Raw genomic sequence first — 22,867 nt, forward strand, 5'->3', positions numbered from 1 at the left:
GTAACATTGCTGCTCATCTAAATAGGCTACTACTGAGGTAGAGGGACCATTAATTGGCCAAAACTGAGCCTCGGTCGCCCACTAGTGATTGACCGTGGACAGTGCGTTTCATTTGGGACTGAAGACTGAGCGAAGAATCGATAGTCAGTCCGACGACGGAGATGGGTGTGGACTATGGGAAGTAATTATTAGTTTTATTAATTATAAATCGGATAAATTGACAGTTGAAGACTCGAGCAAAGGGTGACAAAGGACGACAGCAGCACACGACGAGCCTCGGTGCTCCAGACTGAGTGGAGCCAGCAGCAACTTCTAGAGCCGCAGCACGACCACCGTGAGACTCCCAACTTCACACACTGACATCAAACACCACTTAACAACACATGTTGTGTTAATTTGTTAGACACTCAGCTTTTCTTTTCAAATTCTAACATTTACGATGGTCATAATTCATCTGCAACTTTCAAAGGTGGGGGGAAAAGTTCGTTCATTCAGAGCTCTTATTTACAAGGCGCAAGAAATTTTAATAAATGTGTCGAGAATTTAAGCTCTGGATATACTGTGTTTAAAACAGAATATAAAATTGTGGTTCTAACTAATGTTGGGGTAGTGTTGTTTTTGTAAATAAGCGGCAGAGTTGTGGTAAAGCGAAATACAGAAGCGGGCACTAGTTTATCAGTGCAGCGGAGTGATATGTGCTCCGCCTCTCCAGTCTACTTGTCTCCAGGATCTGGAGGACATGGCACGGGGAGAGACGGAGGCAAGGAGCGGTGGGAAACCAGAGAAAACCAGTAAGAAAGTAGGAACCGCGGCTGTAACATTCACGACAAACCACGTAACCATGCCCTGTCTGCATTGTTAAAAGGTATGTGACTAAGCGACTGTTCGGTTTAAAGAGTATTGTTGAAGTTGAGGGAGCAACATCAGTGGAGTAGTGCGCTGGGCAGAGGCTCGCAGGGCTGGGCTAACTGTTAGCTTAGCATTAGCGTTAGCGTCAGTTGAGAGAAGTTCAAAAAGTTTGTGGAATGGAGGAAGAGAAGGAGAAGGAGGGAGAGGTAGAGCAGGCTGGCCGCGGAGAGAGGTGGAAAACACTCCGTTTCAGAGACCAAACAGGAGAATAAGAGATGAAAGTCCCAACTTAGGTAGAGATAATTGGTCTAAGGTGTCTAACTAAAACTTGTGCCTGAAACAAGTTGTGGTTTGTGAACGTTTTGCTAAGCTAGTTAGCAAATTGTCGAGGTTACTTCCATTAGCCTGCTACATACCAGGGTTAGCTCCCTCCTCTGAGCTGTGTGTATGTCATAACTGTGCCTGTTTTGTTGTTCAGGTGAAATATAACACCACCTACAACTACTTTTTACTTACTTTTTTTACTGCTGTTTGTGAGGATTTGTGTCTTTTTTCAGATTCCCATTCCTGTCTTTCTCTGGGTGGGGGGTGCTTAACACTTTACCGACTCGCTCTTCCATATTGTCTGTTCCCTGTACTTTATACTTGTCAGACAGTTTTCACACAGGACAACAATATTTTGTCCTCGATCTTTTCAATGGCAGATGTCTTTATACACCACCTCTAAGCGAGAACGATGACATTACTCGCATTACAAGCCACAATGTGAAGAGGCCAACCTGTGAGAAGTAACGAGGCTACTTAAAATAGTCAAGTAGCTACTTCCGAATGATTTTCATTGTTTATCATATTCAGGTGGCTTCTTTTCCTCTTCATGTGGAGTGGTTTGAGGTTTGGAAAGGGCTTCATACCAGTATTGATCTTGCCATTTGGTATGCTGTACCTTGAACTGTTAAAATATCTGACACAATATATGACTAACTGTCCATGGAAAAGCCACAGTTGTATATGTGGGGTAAATGTTGGTATGCCATTTTTATTTATTAAAATGAATTTGTTTTAATATACAAAGTTAGCCATATCCTTTAGTAAATTTACAAAAAGGCTGATAATTGTTTATCTGACCACAAATCCTTTTTGGTTAAGGTTACAGTTAGTTTATACACTGAACAGTCAATCATGGGCTTTAATTTTCCCCACCAACCCTTACTCAGAATGTGACTTCATAAAATTGTGGTCAAGGTTGATAAGGTTTTCAGTGCCTTTGATGATGAGAGCACAAAGAGCTATCAGTGTGAAAGCTTATCAGTTTGTCTGGAGTATTAGTCATAGAGATTGAAATCAGCCTTTGCTTTCACTATAGTTGTCCATTCAGGCAAGTTATATCTACCCTGATCAAACAGTGTTTCTTCATGTTTCAGGAAGATCAGACATGTCCCTAAGTTGAAATGTATTACTTGTCATTGCTCACCCAACAATGAACTGATGAATCACTGCTGATCTAGTCTGAAAGAGGCCTGGTTTCATCTGGATCCCCGAGTGGGTAGACTGTGAAAACAACTACCGAATCAGTCTCTGAATGTGAGGAAAGAAAAAGTTGGACCATTTACGAGCTGATCGGTTTGCCTACATGTCCTACTTTAGGTTTCCCTCCGCTTTCATGTGCACGTAGAACAATGAGCAGTGGAAGTGGGTGCAGTGCTGTTGGACAGCTGTGTACTGGAAGGGAGGGATGGGATGAGGGAGGAAGCAGCTCTTTGTGGTCACATCCTTTTTGCCGAGGGCCAGTTTCACAAGCCCCCAACCAGCTGCTGCTGCTGGCTACATGTGTTTGATGGTCTGCTTGCTGGGACTGCATGATATAGATTGAAGTGTCATATATCACAGCATGGTCTCTTTCATACAAGCACTTACAAGCATTATTTTGAAATACTGTGTCAGTACAGTCTTGGATGGAAACAGTAGTTTGAAGGGACAATTATTGGAGACATCCTGATGCAATACTTTCTTCTAAAGGAGGTGATTCATTGTATTGTGTTGCAAGTCTAACTGAAACTAATTATTGAGCAATGCCATTGGCAAAGCAGCACTTTTACCTTTAGTTTTTATCACATCAAGAATATGTAAGAGAGCCAACATTTCTGTTTTCTTCATATTTGTCTTACGAAAATGAATTAACATTATTTTGGTTTTCGTAGTAAGTTTAATGTTTATGGATTTTGTCAGGCGACTTTCTCACAATCAGAGAACTGGAATTATTTAACCAATGGAAGTAGACCTCTACCTTTGAAATTAGCGCATCTCTAACGTCATCCTCACCTGTTCTGTGCACGTTGTTAATCAAAGGAAGTGAAGGTTACCTCAGCCCATAATTTGACTATAGTTAAAAATAACTTGTACTCCATAATATGCAAATGTATGAAACAGTTTATGGATTTGAGACATTTACCCCCTTACATCTCTAGTTAAGCTAAATTAAACCCTTTAATTTACTAATTAAACAATGCTATGTTTGAAAATATACTCTACATTGTGACGCCATAGCTTTTCATACTGCTGAATACATAATGTCCCTTTACATAGTGTCCTGTAAATCAGCATGACAGCTTTGGTTGGGCCATTCGTCAGGCTGTGAGAGTGTTTTTCCTGTGTTTGGTCTTTTCATATGCATGGGTGTCTGCAGGTTCTGCATTCAACACCTATCAGATAATTGAGTCATCTTAGCCTCAGTGAGACTGAGGCTCTTTATGGAAATGATGTTTCAGATCAAACAGGGGACAAAGGGCTTTTTGATCATCCTGTTGACTAAGAATAGTGTTTGTCACATGCTGTCACATGCTTTTTAAAATATATTTGAATTGTAATATTATTTCCTAATGTTAGGAATGCTTGCTTGTTGAAATATGTGTTGTTAACATTCATCTGCTCTCTTCTGATTTGCAGGTGGCCGGTGGAGTGAAACACTGACACACTGTGTATCGGTTTATGAAGTCAGCCCAGAGAGCAGCTGGGAGTTGTGGATGAGAACCGGTCAATACTTCATTTCTAAGCCTGTCAGCCTGCACCAGTGAGACCTGCTGCAGTGTGTCACTTGGACAGAGGTCCTGATCTTAGCTCCTGCAGCCTGCACCCCCCTCCCGCCAGCAGTGGTGGTGACCCAACTCCGGACAGCTTGCTGCAAGGCCCTTCCTGAGCAGCAGCAGCTGCGTCCTGCTTGCTGACTCCCTCCCTCCCCTGCTTCCTGTCCTTGGTCAGACAAGGCTAAAGCCTCCTCTCCCCTACCCCACCTCTCATCTCTGTCAGCTCATCTCATACTCGCACACACGTACGTTCACACTCTCAAGTGGTTTCATTCTTGGCTACACGCTCGGCCACCAGTTTAGTCTACCAATACTATTTGGAGATCATCAGCGGGGGGCTTGTAAACCCTCGGCCCTCTCGGAGTGACCATCCACCACCAGGTTCTTATTTGTTGCCTTCACTACAGCCTTCAGGATGACCTCCCTGTCCAGTCTCTTTTCATTCACGGGCCCGGCAGTGAAAAGCCTGCTCGGCTGGAAGCAGGGAGACGAAGAGGAGAAATGGGCCGAAAAGGCAGTGGATGCGCTGGTGAAAAAGCTGAAGAAGAAGAAAGGTGCCATGGAGGACTTGGAGAAAGCCCTGAGCTGCCCGGGACAGCCCAGCAAGTGTGTAACCATTCCAAGATCGCTGGATGGACGGCTACAGGTCTCCCACAGGAAAGGTCTGCCTCACGTCATCTACTGCAGAGTGTGGCGCTGGCCCGACCTCCAGTCTCACCACGAGCTCAAACCCCTGGAGGTGTGCGAGTACCCGTTTGGCTCCAAACAGAAGGAGGTCTGCATCAACCCATATCACTACAAGCGAGTGGAGAGCCCTGGTAGGTACTTGTGTCAGGTTGCATGGTATCTGTTGTTCTGCAGTGTTAATGTTTGACACGCTCACTTTCAAAGGCAGCGTTTATCATGTCTAAACAAATTGTATTTAAATTCCCATCTCCTACATGTATCATTTTTATTGGTGTAATTCTCCGGTTGTCAAACCTATTCTAAGATTTGCTCTTGAAGCATATAAATGCACGTTTTTGGAAAGGTTTTGGACGATTTTTATTTTGTTTTTAATGACTGGCTAGCACACACAAGGAGGGTTAGACCAGTGTGGAGCTCTGCACATCCCTTAGCAAGAGCTCTGAGTAAACTGTGGAGCTGGTAAACAAATCCACAAAGGTCAGGAGGCTGTCATCACACAGGCCTGTTCCACCCACCCCCTCCATTTCACAGAAAATCAATATCACTAGCTCTTTTGGAGTCTTATTAGATTATATGCCTCAGGCACTCCAGATGGGGTGTGGCATCAGAGAGTGGCTGACTAAATGCATAAACCACTCAGACTAAACTCCAAGCACTTTCTCATCACCACCCCCGCGCTCCCTCCGCTCTGTCACTCACCCCACATCACGTACACTTATGGATGACCCTGGGGGGGGCGGAGGGGGGCTTTCTGACACTAGACCGGTTTGGGATTGCCAGCTCTGTATTGACCAGTTCAAGGATATGGATCACATGTCGGTCAGAGGAGACTGCACGTCATATCATTTAAAGCAACGCTGTGTGGTTTTGGAGGGGCAGCCTTGGAGCCATGACGCTGGGAGTCAGTCAGTAGTATGTAAAAGTCAAGGCTGGGGGAACACACACTATCCTTTTGACAAAATTGAAAATGAAAATAAATATAGATGGCCTCTGTGTTTATATCTTCACCAAGGTCTGCAATGGCTGTTGTGAATTGCAGAGCTGTTGATATTGAGCAGCACATGGTATTTCTTATGAAACTACTGCAAGACACAATGGGGTCAAGACATCTGAGGTCTTTTGGTAAAGATATGTACAGTGTCTCGATGTAGACGACAGCAATGGAGCATCATTTCTTTTAACAAAGTCTCTGCTGTCGCATTAATGTCAAGAGCACCATGTAATCTCTACTAGTTTAATTCATCAAGTAGATTATAGACAACCCTAGCGATACACATCTTCTGTGAGCACTTTGAGGCTACTTTTCCGAGAGCGAGCCCATCAAGGGCTCCTGTTTGCATTAGCTGCATTTCCTTGTTAATAATGGAAAGGACACGTTATTAGCAAGAAAAATCATTGAGCCGTATACTTTCATTAAGCCAATAAAAGTCTAAGTCAACAGGTTTTCCGGTTAGTGATGGTGTGTAGCAGGCAATGCCTCCTTACATAAAACATAACCTGACTGTCTTATTAATAATTGGCACATACCTTTTGTTTGTGTTTGTTATTAATTTTCAACACGCTCAACTCATTGTCCTTTTCTGCCCTCTTCACCCCATCCTCCAGTTCTCCCTCCTGTCCTGGTACCGCGGCACAGCGAGTTCAACCCACAGCACAGCTTGCTGGTACAGTTCCGCAACCTCACCCACAACGAGCCACACATGCCCCTGAACGCCACCTTTCCAGAGTCCTTCCAGCAGCCACACAGCGGGGGCGGCAGCAGCAGTGGAGGCGGCTCTTTTTCCATCTCTCCCAACTCTCCGTATCCTCCTTCTCCAGCCAGCAGTGGTACTTATCCAAACTCTCCTGCCAGCTCGGGGCCTTCCAGTCCATTCCAGCTCCCAGGTATGTACCTGACCCTGGGAAAGATGCCAGCCTATTGTGTTATGCTCTTGTGCTATTATTGCTGTCTTAGTGCCAACAAGAGACTAACTGTTGCTAAAGGTGATCTATGTTTTATAAGTTATACAAGTTACAGAAAAAAAGTGTGATAAAAGACTATTAGTAAAGCCCAGGGTAAGCCAGTTTGGGGATTGTATCACTCATTACACTTGCAGTTTGGCGTTACTTGGTTGAAATAATAATTGTAGCATGAACTGACTGAATAGGTACTAAAATATCGTAATTTAAGCTTTATCCTTACAATGGTTTAAAAATACACCTACTACACTTCAGCACTGTGTAGTGAATACTATTTTAATACTATTTTCAAACTTCTTAGCAGAGCTCTAACCAGGTCAAGTTATTATATTTATCCAAATCAAAGCTACACCCCTAAATGAGAACAAAGGAAATGCCAGCTAAGCAGTGTCCACCAGAGCCAGGGCTGCTGGCTGCTGTCAAGGCACTAACTCAGTGGACCAGGCAGCCTCTCTGTCTCATGGAGACAGAGCAGACATATTCACATAAAGCAGTATCATTTAGCCAAGACATTCCTTCCTGTCGTCTTCAGTGGCCTTGGTATAGTTGGAAGAAGACTCAGTAATACTGTTCCCATTATACTTGTGCTTGAGCGTATGTTACTTCTGTGTGTGTGTATATATGTGTGTGTGTGTGTGTGTGTGTGTGTGTGTCTGGTGACTAGTGCTCTATTCTGTTCCAGATCTGCTGACGCATCCGGTGGCTGCAGGCAGTCAGGCAGAAACAGTTTTTTTAATGCTAATTTAGGAGTTGTGTTGAAAAGCCCTGAACATCATTGTCTGCACTTGCAAGCAAGCTAATGGTTGAAATTTCCTCACTGCGATCTAAGTGGGGGTTTTCTGCATTGTTTTTTCCTGTGTGCCTCAGTATGGACTTGAAAAGCTCATGTTGCATCTCTGTTGGGAATGGGTTAGCATGTGGCTTAGCAAGTGAGGGATATGTGTAATCTGACACCATTTCCGGGGTACAGATCCTGTGATGATTGCCGGAGTCTAGGGAGGTGTGGTGTGTGTGTGTGTGTGTGTGTGTGTGTGTGTGTGTGTGTGTGTGTGTATATATATGAGAGACCATTTGCCAGCAACAACAACTGGTCTCATCCTCACTAACTGCTCTCTTAATGTCTCAGCTGACACCCCACCCCCAGCCTACATGCCCCCTGATGAGCAGCTGGGCCAGGAGAGCCAATCCATGGAAACAAGCAGCAGCCTGGTGCAGCAGAACTTGGCCAGAGGAGGTGAGGAGCGCCCACGTTTAGGAAGACAACCCCACTAATCCAAAAGAAAGAGTTCCCAAAAGTGAAAGTCTAAGTAGTCATGTTTAAAGACGTACCAAAACCAAAGGTCGTCAACAGCGGCTTACACTCACTTGATGCGTGACTCAACCGCCCTGGAAAGTTTCTGCAATATTTTCTTGTCCTTCACATATTTGTGTTTGCAACTCAATGCCATGGCTGACGGTGCAAAAGAAGGCACCCTCCCCAAGGCATTCATTGAAATCAATGACAGAGCTGTCTGTTAAAAATGCCACTCCTGCCACTTGTGAACAGAACTTATAAGTTGTTTAGCAGTCCTTTAACAGCAGAAAGACTTTCTGGTTTCAGGACAAGTAGAGTGGAGTAGTGAGCTCTCTACTCTGGCTGTAGGGTAGGCTGCCTCTTGATAATTGATGTGATATGTAAAATACTGAGAAATGTATTGTTACTGAGAACCACCTGCTGTAATATGTCAGTGTATGATCAGTTAATGAGCTGCGTAGCTCTCGTCAACTACACTCACCCAGTTTGTTTACCGTGTTAGTTAATGAATCATGCCCTGGTGGTCCTAACAAGGCTTTGTAAGTCCATGTAACATATGAGTGTACTTAAATTTTATGTTCAGTTTTGTTTAAACTGGAAAGAAGTGTAACAACAGTTTATATAGATTTATATTCAGCATAAGTTCCACGCTGCCTAAAAACCCACTGCTTTTTATAAGATAAATCATGATCAGTGTCTCATGCTGTCTGGAAGATTTTGTCTGCGTGGAAATGTAATTTGCAAAGTTTGTGACTCACCTGTTTTTTTTTTTCTCTGAATTTCCCAGATGTGCAACCGGTGGAGTACGAGGAGCCGAGCCACTGGTGCTCCATTGTCTACTATGAACTCAACAATCGCGTAGGTGAGGCCTACCACGCCTCCTCGACCAGCGTGCTCGTGGACGGCTTCACCGACCCCTCTAACAACAAGAACCGCTTCTGCCTCGGACTGCTGTCCAACGTCAACCGCAACTCCACAATCGAAAACACCCGTCGACACATCGGCAAAGGTATCGCTAACACTCAAAACACCGAAGCCAGAGCCTCAGGATCAACATTTTACTCTTGCATGATTGAGTTTTGAGTGTCCTGACAGTCGGTTGTCTCTGTCTTCCAGGAGTGCACCTGTACTATGTGGGAGGGGAGGTGTACGCCGAGTGCCTCAGTGACACCAGCATTTTTGTCCAGAGCCGTAACTGTAATTACCACCACGGCTTCCACCCCACCACTGTTTGCAAAATCCCCAGTGGATGTAGCCTCAAGATTTTCAACAACCAGGAGTTTGCTCAGCTCCTGGCTCAGTCAGTCAACCACGGCTTCGAGGCCGTCTATGAGCTTACTAAGATGTGTACTATTAGGATGAGCTTTGTCAAGGTAAGGCCTCCAGAGACAAACATGTCACACGTCTCATCATCTCTTTTAACAAGTGTCAGAGTCAGTCACATTGTTGGTGTCACTGTTGTGTAATTGATTGTGCCTCCTCCTCACAGGGCTGGGGAGCCGAGTACCACCGACAGGACGTCACCAGCACCCCCTGCTGGATTGAAGTGCACCTGCACGGGCCCCTCCAGTGGCTGGACAAGGTGCTAACACAAATGGGTTCGCCTCTCAACCCAATCTCTTCCGTGTCCTAATGAAGGGCTTGCGGAGCTTGGGAGACCCTTTTTACTCTTTTTTTCCCCCCCTCAGTGATTTTATAATTTAAGGTGGTCTTAAAAGGCTGAACTGTTTACACTTACTTTGGGAAGGGATGTTGAACTCTGGCTGGAAATCCAACAACAGCATCAGCAGCCAGGATCCAGTTGTTGAAACTGAGTAACGTTATGAGCAGATACCTGGAGAAAGAGAGGAATAAGGAATACCCAAGTAGCAGTAACGACATGGACACACTACTGCTTGACAATGCTACAACACCTGCAAGAATTTGAGGGCTCCATTGTCAAGCTTGAATCTGTCAATTGTTAATTGTTCATCAAGTTTTAATGTTTTTCTCAGATGATTTTATTTCTCTGTATGTGTAGTTCTTAATGAAGCAGGATTATTTCACTACTCTGCCTTATGTCCTACAGACAAATTGGAATTTTACTGAACACTTTTCTTACATTGTTGTCTCATTGTCAGATATTTACAAATAAGATGTAGACACGATTATGTTTACCATTAGGCTCAGATATAACAAATGCTTTCTTTTTATAGTCTGTACTGCTAGAAATGAACACTGAGCTACTGCTTTGTAAGGAAGTTATGTATGCCAACCTAATAGTTTTTGATATTGGGAGATCAATCACTGAACAAGTTTAACACACCATAAGCTAACAACAGTGTGAATGTTACATCTATTGCAATAGAAGTAGTCATTTATGATATAATCAGACAATGGACAGCATCATTATTACTGATTCTTGTTTGTATTCTCGAGTTCAAGTAAGAGTGACTGTATTTTCCATACTCACTGTATTAACAATATTGTGCACTCATGGATTTTGTGGAGGTATATTAAAGTTTGGCGTGGGTACCAAGGCATTATGTTGATAGATGATTGACTTCATTAGTTCAATGAAATAAACAGGTCATTTGTTAACAATGATTGCTTATTTTTCTGTGCTTCTGTCAGTACTTTCTCAGTTTTGTAATTCATGGCACGATGCCAACAAACAGAAGATACATTTTAATGTAGAAATGTGCACACCAACACCATCATGTGTACAGGTGTAAACAGATGTTCCACCTGAGACTATACTTGAGTGAGTAGCTGGTGTTGGATGCATGTGGTTAAAGATGCAAGCGATGCTTTTCTTAAAATATTAGTTGATAACAATCATGAGTTCATTTTGTTTGATGCAGATTTTTCAGAACATCAATAAAAAAAAAGGTCCATATGATGTTCAAAAAAATGGTTAAAACATATTTTTTACAATGACTTACAATCATAAAAGACCAAACAGAAATTACCACTGAGTTGTGAAGTCAGACAGCAACTCATGCAAATGATATGATCCTGCTGTCATGTCATGGTTTTGTCATAAACAAGACAACTTTGAAGAAAATGGGATCATCACGATCCTCAGCATCGGTGTGAGCCTAATGCGTGATGCCATCATTTTGTGTATTCTGGAAAATGCATACTAAACCATATCCTGACAAATACTGCAGCTGTGTTCTATAAATAGCCTTTGGGGTTAATAGCAATGTGCCAGTTCAAAAGATGTCTGTTTGCTGCTGTCTCGTCTAAAACTGTGAATTTTCATAGATATTTTGAAAGTTTTCTTCTTATGCTTCCGTTGAATTGTCAAGTAGATGTAAATTAATGTTTCAAGCTTAAAAAGTAATTAATCCAACTATAAGATGCACAGTGTCTCAGAAAGTCACTTTTGTAAGTAGTGTTAATCATGATTATTTCAGGCTAAGGGAAGCTTCAAGTCTTCATTCATATAACTGATGCTGAACTGTTTCTGGTGGGAAGATCACATCTGAAATATATTTTAAACATCTGATACTATCATGATCAGTAAAACATGTATCTACAAACTTACATAGATCACATAAGATAATAGGACTAATATTTGTACATGGTATTTTTAATATTCTGAATAATTTTGGATATCTTAATACTCCTTAATTTTTATTTTATTTTTTATTTTTTTGTGCATGATTTTTTTCATATGCCAAATGCACATTTGAATATATCTTGTGTTTGTGTGGTAACACAGGGCTCAGCCTAATAAACGCACTATTGGATCCTGACAACTTCCTATTGGTCCACGTTGGTCTTTACCGTAACTCTCCTAAAACGTGGACCATCTTTTACAACATTTACTAAGACATTACGCAAAGTTACATGTACAAACACTACTCAAACATTAGCAATCAAACGGAAATGTCAAGTTTTCGCTAAAGTATCTTTCTAACTATTCCCGCTCCGACTTAAAGACTAAAAGGCAGACAATGTCGGTAATGTGTGAAATTGCTGTTGCGTCATTTTACCGTACCAGCCGGATGTGAGGTGGCTGCCGAGGAGCAAGCCAAAGATAAACACGTAGCCAGACGAACCGGGGCGAGGATAATAAATATAACTGAGAGGCTGCTGTGAAACTATCGAAATGGAGTAGCTGGCGATAATACACAGGTCGTAGCGGGCAAGGAGACGTCTGACGGATTAACCAAGGAGACATCGAGTCGGTGAGTCCCGACAGTCGTGGAGCTCTGACGTTACCAGCTAGCTACGGTTAGCTAACAACGGCTAACCAACGTTAACCCCATTACCTGTCTGTGGCAGGGAGGTGGGCTCTGCTGCAACACAGCGTTACTAACACCAACCTGCAGCTTTACCAGAGATGTGGGGTGAACAAGTCTATCTCTCTTTGAAAGCTGTCAGAAAGCTTGTTGAATGTATGAGACTTCATTTTGACACATTAGCTTGAATATTAGCAAGCATTAGCTCAGTTAGCTGCCCACCCTCCACCCCCCATCGGCACAGGAAGGTAAATGGTAAGTTAGTGGGTAATTGCGTGGAAATTAGAGATCGACCAGTTTAACGCGTTGGTTGAGTATGAGACATGAGACTACTAACATGAGGCAGTGATGGAGCAGCTGCTGCAGTGGGAGTGCACACAGTGTAAACTATTAACAGAGTTAAGTTATGTTTTACCCATTAGATCTAATAAAACCATTGTAAATTTGACCACGGAAATGTACCAGTCTGTATTAGGTTATTGGATCAAGTGGTAAACTCACTAGTTAGTTAGTTTCGCACCAGATGTTACTTAAAGAGCCTGAATGTATCTCTGTTTGTTCATCATGCATAAGTTAACATAAAACAAGTGTGGTTAATGTAAACCCCTGGATGAAGAAACTCTTACACTAATGTGTTTGGTTCTGAGTGACATGGCTTCATTTGCAGGGGTCAACTTTTATCTTGTGTTGTTTCAAATACATCACCGTGTTTGAACTGCATAGTTCCTAGTGTTTGCAGTCAATCTCTTTGCATTATTGAAGTTCCCACCTGGTTTCCACAGATTCATTCCAGTTTACATCAGTGTCAGAGATTTATTTTGCATTGGTTAAGCAGCATACAGCTGGTGGTCATAGGCTGTAGTGTAATTTGTGTGTAGATGTTGTTGTCAGATGATTGGGCCATTTATTTACACAACAAAATCACCTGTTATTGGTGCAGAAATTACCTTGGTGATAACAGATTGTTGTTTGTCCTGTTCCGCTGTTTGAATCCCTTTAAGGCAGGTAATGCATAACAAGCTCTTCAGAAAGCAAAGCAGCAACTTGAATAGTGACAGCAAGCAGCTTGCACTCATTTTACTTCCGTCACTTGTTGCCTTTCTTCAAGTCTTCCCCTCCCATAGAGCAAACAGGCACTGCTCTTTAACGAGCAATTACAAATATGGCAGGACAGACACAAAGGATCATTGAGGTAATTATTATATTACACCATGTTGGTGATTTTATTATGTAAGTTTATAGGGATAAATAGTTTGTCATGGACTGGGAGGCCTCCAGAAAAAGAACGTAGTGGGTTCTGGCTGTTGGTGAGGTTTATGTGGTATTTAATGAAAAGGAAAATTAAATGACTTTAAATATCCTTTTTTTTTTAACATATCTTCACAATTGTGCCGATTAATAAGAAGCTCTGATTGTGCAACAAATAACAGAACTGGGCAAAAATGCATTTAAATATGCTGCCCTCCTTCGACTGGACTAGAATAATTTACAGAAGGACCTGCAATTGTCACAACTGATCCCTATGGGGGATTTCAAGTTGATTTTAAAGGCTTGAGAAAAGACCTCCCTTGGTCAATGTGATTGCCTTAAAAATTTTAACTAGTGTTTTTTTTTAAGAAATTGTATCTGAATTGTAAATGTTTTTGTTTTTGACATTGCATTTCATATAATATTTTCACTGTTGTATGTTACACTTGTATTTGTATTGTTCGTGTTGAAGTCTTCTGGTCACTCTTAAAAAAAAAAAGGAGATTTTCAATCTCAGTGAAGCTTTTACCTAGTAAAATGAAGGATGTGTGTATAAATTAGACAGTTAAAGTGGAACTTAAATACACATCTGTCTGAGAAAAATTTGAAATATTTCCTTCCAGCGAAGCTCCACTTGTTATTTGCATGTTGTTCCGCTACAGCAGTCAGCTCTCACATGCAGCGTCTTTCTCCTTCTCCGCGTCTTACCCTCCACAGTTTCTGTAGCTGAGTCCAAAATGGTGCGAGCGGCCTTGGTGACTGCCACCAGTCTGGCCCTGACTGGGGCTGTGGTGGCACATGCTTACCTTCTCAAACACCAGTTCTACCCCACTGTGGTCTACCTCACCAAGAGCAGCCCCAGCATGGCGGTAAGAGCAATGCCAGCAGTGTCTAATCTTGACTATTTGAATAGATTACCCATGTTATTATCTTTTTAAATTTGACAACATTATCCCAAATGTCTTCTGTTTGTTTCTGGTATCAGGTGTTGTACATTCAGGCCTTTGTGCTGGTGTTTCTGCTGGGAAAGTTCATGAGGAAGGTCTTTTTTGGACAGCTAAGGGCTGCAGAAATGGAGGTAGGATACTTTTTATACCCATTGATTCATTGCAATGTACACTCAGCTTTTGAATTGAATTCATGATGTGTGATTGTAAATTGAACAAATTAATCTAATCCAACTCTATTTTCTGCGCTTCATTATCCACATCTCCCACCAGCACCTCATCGAGCGCTCTTGGTACGCGGTGACTGAGACGTGCCTGGCGTTCACTGTGTTCAGGGATGACTTCTCCCCTCGCTTCGTCGCCCTCTTCACACTCCTGCTCTTCCTTAAGTGCTTCCACTGGCTAGCCGAGGACCGGGTGGACTTTGTGAGTGATGATAGAGACACGACTTCCTCATCTTACACAGTACACTTCCTGCAGTACACCGCCACGTAAAAAGGTAGAAAGGAAACGCGGGACACAGGATGGAGCAGATGTGTGGTGTGTGGAGAGGCGGCGTGCCAGAGTTGAACAAACAATGTTACGTGACACTTTGCAGCTGATAATTCAGTTACACATTGAGTGTCAAAGTGCCCTTACTGTGCTTATATTGGAGTTGAGCAAAATAAAGTGAAAAGTAAAGCGAGAAGGCTTTAGGAAATTACTTTTACTTGTCTTTCAGTCCTTAGTCAAATATTGACATACAATCAGTTATTGAATAGACACGTGTGACTTAAAGTAACATTTAAATAATGTTTATTTCCATGATATTCCAACAGATGGAGCGGAGTCCTAACATCTCCTGGGTTTTTCACATGAGAGTATTATGTAAGTACATGTTATCCACTACATTCAGTATCATTCTGTCCAACTGTCTGTGTTACTCTTACTCTTTCACTTCCCCGTCCGTATCTCATTTCTGTTGATTCTGCTTTTGAAACTAAATGAAACCTAAATGAAACCATATGTAAAGCAGCCTGTTTGCACGTCAGACCAGGTGCTCCACACTAACATTGATAAATGATACCAACATCTGATTGACTTGGACTGGCACATCCCCTCACACAAGTGTTGCTGTGTATTCCCTGCAGCTCTCATGGGACTACTGGCTGTCCTAGACTTCCTGTTTGTCAACCATGCCTGTCACAGCATCATTACCAGAGGAGCGTCGGTCCAGCTTGTTTTTGGATTTGAGGTTTGTCATTCTTGACTGGAGTTGAATTAAGCTCTGTTTTTAAACAGTTATTTTATAAGCCTGTGTTGTAAGACCCTCTTTTTAAGATAAGGTCTCTTCCCTCCTCTGTCAGTATGCCATCCTGCTCACCATGGTGCTGACAACCTTCATCAAGTACGTGCTGCACACGGTTGACCTGCAGAGTGAGAACCCCTGGGACAACAAGGCCGTCTACATGCTCTACACTGAACTCTTCACAGGTACAACTTCAAACTGTGATGCTGTTTTACTTCCCTGCATGTAAAGTCAGAGATGCTATAATGTCAGACATATTTCCCTCCTTCAGGTTTCATCAAAGTGCTCCTGTACATCGCCTTCATGACCATCATGATAAAGGTCCACACCTTCCCCCTGTTCGCCATTCGCCCCATGTATCTGGCCATGAGGTGAGCAGCTTTATCGCCTCTGTGTTTGTGTCAGAAGATTCATTATGTCGTTTCTTCCACCACTACTAGTATTTGCTAGTAAATGTCTTATTGGTCACTTCTAAGTCTTAATGATGCTGTTTCATATTTATAGCCATATTCACCCTTTTTTGAGTATTTAATCTAACATTAAATATTGAAGGCATGTTTTAAATTGTGTTGTTTTGATTCTCCATCAGACAATTCAAGAAAGCAGTAACGGACGCTATAATGTCACGGAGAGCCATCCGCAACATGAACACACTGTGAGTGATGGTTTTCTGTTTGCATTGTATTTGTAAAAAAAAAAAAAAAAAGTAAAATAGAGAGATTTTCTTATTTATTTACACCATTTGGTCACACAAAAGTGGGATTATAATTTTCATTGAATGACAGGGACTGTGAGCAAATTAATGCTTTGTGTAAATACTCAATGCCGTTGCCTTATTCAGTAAATTTAAAGGGACAACGAGGAGTTTTGGAAAGCGAAGTGTTTTCACACTAAATTTCCCATGAGCCTCTGCGCGCACAGTGAAATTCTTGTTTTCATTGATCAAAGGTTCAAAGACGATCAGATACCGTCGTAGTTCCGACCATAAACGACAATTCGGTTGTGTTATTCCCATGACCCACTGGGCAGCGTCCGCGAAATCGAAAGCCAACCACTAAATAATAATAACAAAGACAAAGCGATATATTTATTGAAAATGGACCCATTAACAAGTGTGGGTAACGTAGATTCATCCATGTTAATGTGAGACTTTTTTATAACCAAATACAAACTCCTCCTTGTCCCTTTAAGGTGCACAGATCTAGTTTGGTTTATCTTTCTTGTCTTAAAGTTTGATAATGACTCGATGTTTTGTCTTGTTGTTCAGATACCCTGACGCTACTCCTGAGGACCTGCAGGCTTCTGACAACGTCTGTATCATCTGTCGAGAGGAAATGGTTACCGGAGCCAAGAAGCTACCTTGTAATCACATTTTCCACTCCAGGTAAGTCCTGTGGTAAACAGCCTGACTCAGCAGGACTGACTCTAGACTATAAACAAACAAAAAGATGTCAGTCAGCGTCTTACTATCTAAACTATTCAGAACAGAACAAGCCATTGTGGCAAATTCAACTTGACTCACAACCAGAGCCTTTTGGTGCTGTGACATCATGTTGATGTTTGCTCTCTGTGCTTCTCGCCTTTTCTATAATTTCCCTGTTCCCACCCGTTCCTCCACAGCTGCCTGCGCTCCTGGTTCCAGAGGCAGCAGACCTGTCCCACTTGTCGCATGGACGTCCTCCGAGCTTCTAACAACAATCAGACTCCTGCCCCGGCACAGGCTCCGCCCCCCGCCCCGGCCGCCCCCGCCAACGCCCCCGCAGCCCCGCCTCCTAACGGTGAGGATGAAAACTGGTTTGCATGAACACAGCCTCTGTGTTCCTGCCGCTATCGGCGTAGCGAAACCAACCGTCCGCCCACGCTGCTGGCAACGCAGTGCGTCTGTCATGCGGCTGCCCTCGGCTGTAAAACACCAGCTCGGCAAGAGCAGAGACATTCTTTTGAAACTACTTATGCAATGCTGCACATTCCCATACCTGAGAGGAATATTTCACCTGGGTATAATGTAGCTTCACACCCATTCCTCTCAGGACTGTTGAACTCGGAAAAACATTTCTATTCATGGGCAGATCGAGATGTCCCAAGTTTATGTTTGGCTCTTTTAAATGATAGCACTCTGAGCCTCCACACTCGTTCATCTGTAGATTCTTGGCTCTAGCTCATTACATTTAATAGAAAGTACTCTGTCCTCCATTTGTTCCTGGCTCAGTTAGTGAACAGTCTCCAGGTGATGTTGACCTCTATGCAGGGTGTGTTAATTACAGTGTGTCGTGAAGCTCACACTGGTAAACACACATTTGCACCTTTCTTTTTTTACAATCAGTTTTTTTATTGGATTTTTTTCATTTTTTGTTAAAGAAAACTGAGATGCAGGCAATAAATGTGCGAAAAAAACAAAACACAACAACAAAAAGAAAATGAAAAACATAGATGAATCGAAAAGCAAAAAGAAAAGAAGATGACAACAATTATTATAGATATTAACAATATAGAAAAAATAAATCAACACTTAAATATAACTATTTCCATGTCTGTATGTTAATAAATAAAGGTACAACACCTAAACAGGTTTTAAGTGCTTCAGATTCTATATTAAAGGCACAGTGAAGTATTTGAGAGAAGAAAATAAAAAATAAATAAATAGAAAACTAAATATTTGCATGAACATTTGCACCCTTTCTGAGAATCTCTTGTGTTGCGTTTCCTCCCCAGTGGCTCCAGGGATGTTACCAGGCTTTCCTCCTGGCATCTTCCCCTTCTGGGGTCCCTTCCCTGCGGTGCCTCCTCCGGCTGCAGCAGCAGCTCCAGCTCCCGGAGCCGATAACGCTCCACAGAGCAGCACAGAGGCCACGCAGGCAGCAGGTGAGGACGCATCGTACTGGCTGATCCATGGATGTAAAATAGAGGATGCCCTGAGATGATCACGCTGTTCCTAATGTGACGGCATCAGCAGCTCATCGTGTTTCATCTGAGTATTATGACATGAAACATAACTCATCACTGTGTGACCCAGATACTTGTATTAGTAGGTGGTTAATTGACACAACATTGTAGCAGCCTAATGGGACCATTGTCTCATTAGGAAATAATTACTGATTACTATAATTGTCTACATGGTCTTTGCATCTACACAGCTCATCAGAGTCTTTTATGTTTCTGTCAGGCACCAGCCAGCCCACGTCGTCCACTGCAGACGCTGCTACAGCAGCAGCTGCTCCAGGAGCAGCAATGCCAGGCTTCCCTTTCTCCTTCCCTCCTCCTCCCTTCCCCACTGCACCATGGCTGCCCATGCCGCCACCTCCTCCTTTTGGTAAGAACACACACACACACACACACACACACACACACACACACACACACACACACACACACACACACACACACTTACTGCTGCCCTACAAACTGATGACATAGTTAACTTCTTCCACCCTGTTGGTCCCAGTGAGCCAGTCGTCATGTCAAACTAAATAATGAAAAATGTGCACTTTTAGCCCTATGCAGATGAGTAATCATCATATTTTCTTACTTCTCCAATCAGCCTTTTTTAAGGGAAGTGAAGAGCACTGCCATAGCAACGCACTATCCTTTTTCAAAGTGTATATGTATGACACTTTGTCCAGTCTGGGTTTAGTTTGTCAGTTGTGAATAGATGCTAACTTGTTGTTATCCTGTAGAGTGAGAGCAGAGACCCCATATGTTTTGTATCAGAAGTGAACACCCTCTCTGCAGCTCTCCTCCCATCTGCAGTCCAGTTCACCTTCTCCTCCTCCTCTGTCCTCCAGTGTCGTCCATGCCTCCACCTCCTCCGTCTCTCTCGCGGATGTCTGAGGAGGAGCTGAGGGAGCTGGAGGCGGAGGGCCGGCGAGGCCTCGAGGCTCGGCTACAGTGTCTCCAGAACATCCACACCCTGTTGGACGCCGCCATGCTCAACATCCACCACTACCTCAGCACCGTCGCCACACTCACGTAAGTCATCCTCTTGCCAAGTTGAATTGAAATCATTAGACTCGTATTTTCTACATTATTGATTTCAAGTGCATTTGGAACATGTCAGTGCTTATTGCTTTTTTTTCTGTAAAGATTTAAAGGGATAGTTCGACATTTTGGAAAATTGGCCTATTGCCATAATCCCCATAGTTTTAAGAGTAGGTTCATTACCTTTAATTGTTGGTGCAAGCTATTTTTAGAACGGCGGAGCAGAATCGCGAGCTGCTTAGAGCTACGCTATGGAGGCTACTGGGATTTCTTGGTTTCCCTCATCAAACTCATCAAATACACAATCCAACTCCAAATCGCTGTCGTGGGAGGCAAATGCAGAGACTGCTTGCCGAAAAACTGGCCTCGACAGGAACGTCAGTTTTGAATGAATTTACCTCGAAAACAACAATGTCTCGTAACGTTCTGTTATTATCTCATAGCGTGGTGAATGTGCAGGTCACAACTTCTCCACCTGAGCGTTTTGGAGTTGTTGGATTGTGTATTTGATGAGTTTGATGAGGGAAACCAAGAAATCCCATTAGCCTCCGTAGCGTAGCTCTGAGCAGCTCGTAGCTCTACTCCTCCGTTCTAAAAATAGCTTGCACCGACAATGAAAGGTAACAAACCGACTATAGGGATTATGGCAATGGGCCAATTTGCCAAAATGTTGAACTATCCCTTTAAAGGTGAAAAGTACAAACAAGTGGTCACGTGTGGAGAGAAAGTTTTCAGCTGAATGCTTCATTGTTCTTTTGCTGCTGTCTCTTCCACAGTCCTCCTCGTGCTGAGGGCAGCACAGGAGAAGCCAGTGGGACGAACCACACTGCTGCATCGTCTGCGGCCGGCGGCAGCTCGGAGCCGGCCGACCAGGAGAAGGACTCGGCCAGCTGTAAGTGAACTGACGGTTCCCATCAATCACACACAAACAAAACAAATGCTTTTTTTTCCTTTTAATCCTCATTTGATATTTATTCCACTTCTGCAGTTGATCAAGTGAACGGCGCGACGGTGTCCTCTCAGCCCGCCGACTCCACCTCCGCCGCCTCGGACACGGAAGGAAAAGAAGACGGAGGAGACGGAGACGACGGAGCCGGGTACGACGAGGACGGAGAACCGAACGCGGCGGAGCTGAGGCGCCGTCGCCTTCGCAAGCTGGAATCGGCATCGTCGTCGTCGCCGTCACCCCCTCCGGACAACTGATCCACGTGCTCCACACTCGGGACATATCGCTCTCGGACCAATAGGAACTCTGAGCTGATCGATCTTCATCGCCTCTCTTCTTCGTGGCTCTCGCCTTCCACAGGCTCAGGTTTCTAACTGTGTCAAGTCGGACTCAGGCCGCTGGGAGACGCAGCGATCTTTAGCGCTTATCTGGACTGTTTCTGTCAGCAATAGCGCAACCTTTTTTTTCTTTTCTTCCCCCTTCCATCACCGTTCTCCTGCTCTCCTGACCACCGCAATAAGAGTACAGCAGGCGTTCTCAGTTTAAAGAGGTGGAGGAGGATTTCTCCGGTCACACCCAAACGTTCGGTCGATGTGAGAGAGATGGGATTTGGATTTTTTTTTTTGTGTGCTAGTTTTACTGTCAGTGACATCTTTGCCTGCACTTTTGATTTCTGTTTAATTCAGCCGTCTTCAGTATAAACGTGGCCCCGCTCACCACATCAACATGTTACACAGAACCTGGATCAGAGTCGGATCCAGTGAATTCAAATCAAGGGAATCTAATCATTTGCTTTTTGCTTTCTTTCTTTTTTTTTTTTCCTCCTTTAACACACATCTGTTCTTCTGTCTCCTGGTTTCTCCACGTCGCCACTGCAGTCACTGTAACATACTGATTTATTTGAATGTGTACATACTGTATAGAGTTTTAATAGGATGATCTGTACATAATGCAGAATAAACTGTTTGACTGAAGTGGCGGTGGCACAGCACACACGTTAGTTCTTGTCTGTTCACAACCCGATACCAATGAGGTGGAATGTGTTGAAGTGAAGCTCATTCACTGTGAGCTCTTTTCCTGCAGACTCTCTGTTGCAGTGCTTTAATGTTGCCATTGAATTAAAGATCAGCCTGTTGATTTCACACTCACATCACTCACTGCATACAAGTCCACTATTAGGTCTGTTCATTTTCTTACTTTAAAGGTTTTAGTTGTTCTTTTGTTGCAGATCCAGAACAAGACAGGAACGTTTCTCTTGATACCACCTTTTGAATTCAAGTTAATTTGGAGGCGGTGTTGTAAAAAACTGCATTATCTTGTCTTCATTGTGTGAGCGACCTATTTAATATGAAGGAGCTGAAAACCCAAAATATGGTGCAGACCTTCTGTCTTCAAGTGTCAGCAAGTCAAAATAACCAAATTGTGTAACGTACAGTGGAATGCACACGTCTGGCTGACCCTGGATAAACTGTGTTTTTCTGATACTCAAAGTTCATTCTTGACGTTAGAAATGGCCGTTGTCAAAACAAAAACCACCACAAGCTCCATTTAGCAGCTGCTGTGCTGTTTTTGAGCATATTGCATGTTCTTCCTCAGTTCAGTTGACATGGTGTTGAATCAGAATATTGTCGCTAATCTGCACTTGTAAACCAGCATGAAGTCCAGAAAACATTTGAGATAGAGAGAGAATAGAGATTTCTACATTCCCATGACAACAGGAAAACATCATCTGCAAAGGAGGATCATGGAAAATGAAAAAAGCTCAAGAGAAACTACTAAACTCACATGGTTAGGGTTTGAAATTATTGCAGAGAACAAATCTGAATAATATTTTACTATATTTCTATTTCTATTTCTATCATTCATCGGTTTATAGGTCAATTAATCCTAACCTTTTAAAATGGATCAGTCAAGAGTTGAGTTGTTTAGTGAAGCTGGTGCAAAGTTTTTTAGATGTAGCCTCTAGTTTTCACTGAGGTAGCATTTTTAAAATCAATCTCAGATAGAAAACCGGCCACATGACATTGCCTGTGGTGTAGTGTATGTTCAGCTGACATGAGTCCATCTGTCTGTATAATTAACACTAAAGCTGTACACCAACAGGTTACATTGGTCGTCTTAGGGTCAGTTTTGACCCGCCAGTTAAAATCACCTTCAAAGTAAACTGCACACCACATAAGGTCACACACACACGCATACACACAGACATTGAGATTGTGTGCTACTGTTTGATCTCAGGTGCAGGTGTTACGTCACCTATCCACGACCCCACACTTGACTCGTTCACAGATAAAAAAAAACACAGAATAAAGTCCAGAAGACAGCAATGTCAAGATTCTGGACAGAAAGGACAGATGGTTCG

The 22,867-nt window shown here is 43.0% G+C and overlaps 2 protein-coding genes across 4 annotated transcripts; both read left to right on the plus strand.

The window, feature by feature from the left end:
* The first annotated feature begins 712 nt into the window (after positions 1-712).
* Positions 713-10,391, plus strand: smad5 (SMAD family member 5). Of its 3 annotated transcripts, none has more exons than XM_083980979.1 (7): positions 713-865; positions 3,793-4,747; positions 6,222-6,500; positions 7,702-7,809; positions 8,657-8,878; positions 8,986-9,242; positions 9,359-10,391. In XM_083980979.1, the coding sequence occupies exons 2-7, from the start codon at positions 4,345-4,347 to the stop codon at positions 9,500-9,502; spliced, it is 1,413 nt and encodes a 470-aa protein (XP_083837105.1). In that variant the 5' UTR covers positions 713-865; positions 3,793-4,344; the 3' UTR covers positions 9,503-10,391. The 3 variants fall into 3 exon arrangements, with proteins under 3 accessions (XP_083837105.1, XP_083837106.1, XP_083837107.1); XM_083980980.1 differs by having other exon boundaries at positions 727-791; XM_083980981.1 differs by lacking the exon at positions 713-865 and adding an exon at positions 1,051-1,142.
* A 1,479-nt stretch (positions 10,392-11,870) lies between these two features.
* On the plus strand, positions 11,871-21,678 carry syvn1 (synovial apoptosis inhibitor 1, synoviolin). The gene is made up of 16 exons (XM_083980340.1): positions 11,871-12,047; positions 14,067-14,218; positions 14,335-14,427; positions 14,570-14,722; positions 15,115-15,163; positions 15,427-15,530; positions 15,643-15,769; positions 15,856-15,955; positions 16,174-16,239; positions 16,852-16,968; positions 17,205-17,362; positions 18,297-18,446; positions 18,748-18,894; positions 19,367-19,550; positions 20,336-20,451; positions 20,548-21,678. Exons 2-16 carry the CDS (start codon positions 14,087-14,089, stop codon positions 20,760-20,762), a joined length of 1,911 nt encoding a protein of 636 aa, XP_083836466.1. The 5' UTR covers positions 11,871-12,047; positions 14,067-14,086; the 3' UTR covers positions 20,763-21,678.
* Positions 21,679-22,867: the final 1,189 nt, after the last annotated feature.

The sequence above is a fragment of the Trachurus trachurus genome, assembly GCF_905171665.1.
Source record: "Trachurus trachurus genome assembly, chromosome: 10".
NCBI lineage: Eukaryota > Metazoa > Chordata > Actinopteri > Carangiformes > Carangidae > Trachurus > Trachurus trachurus.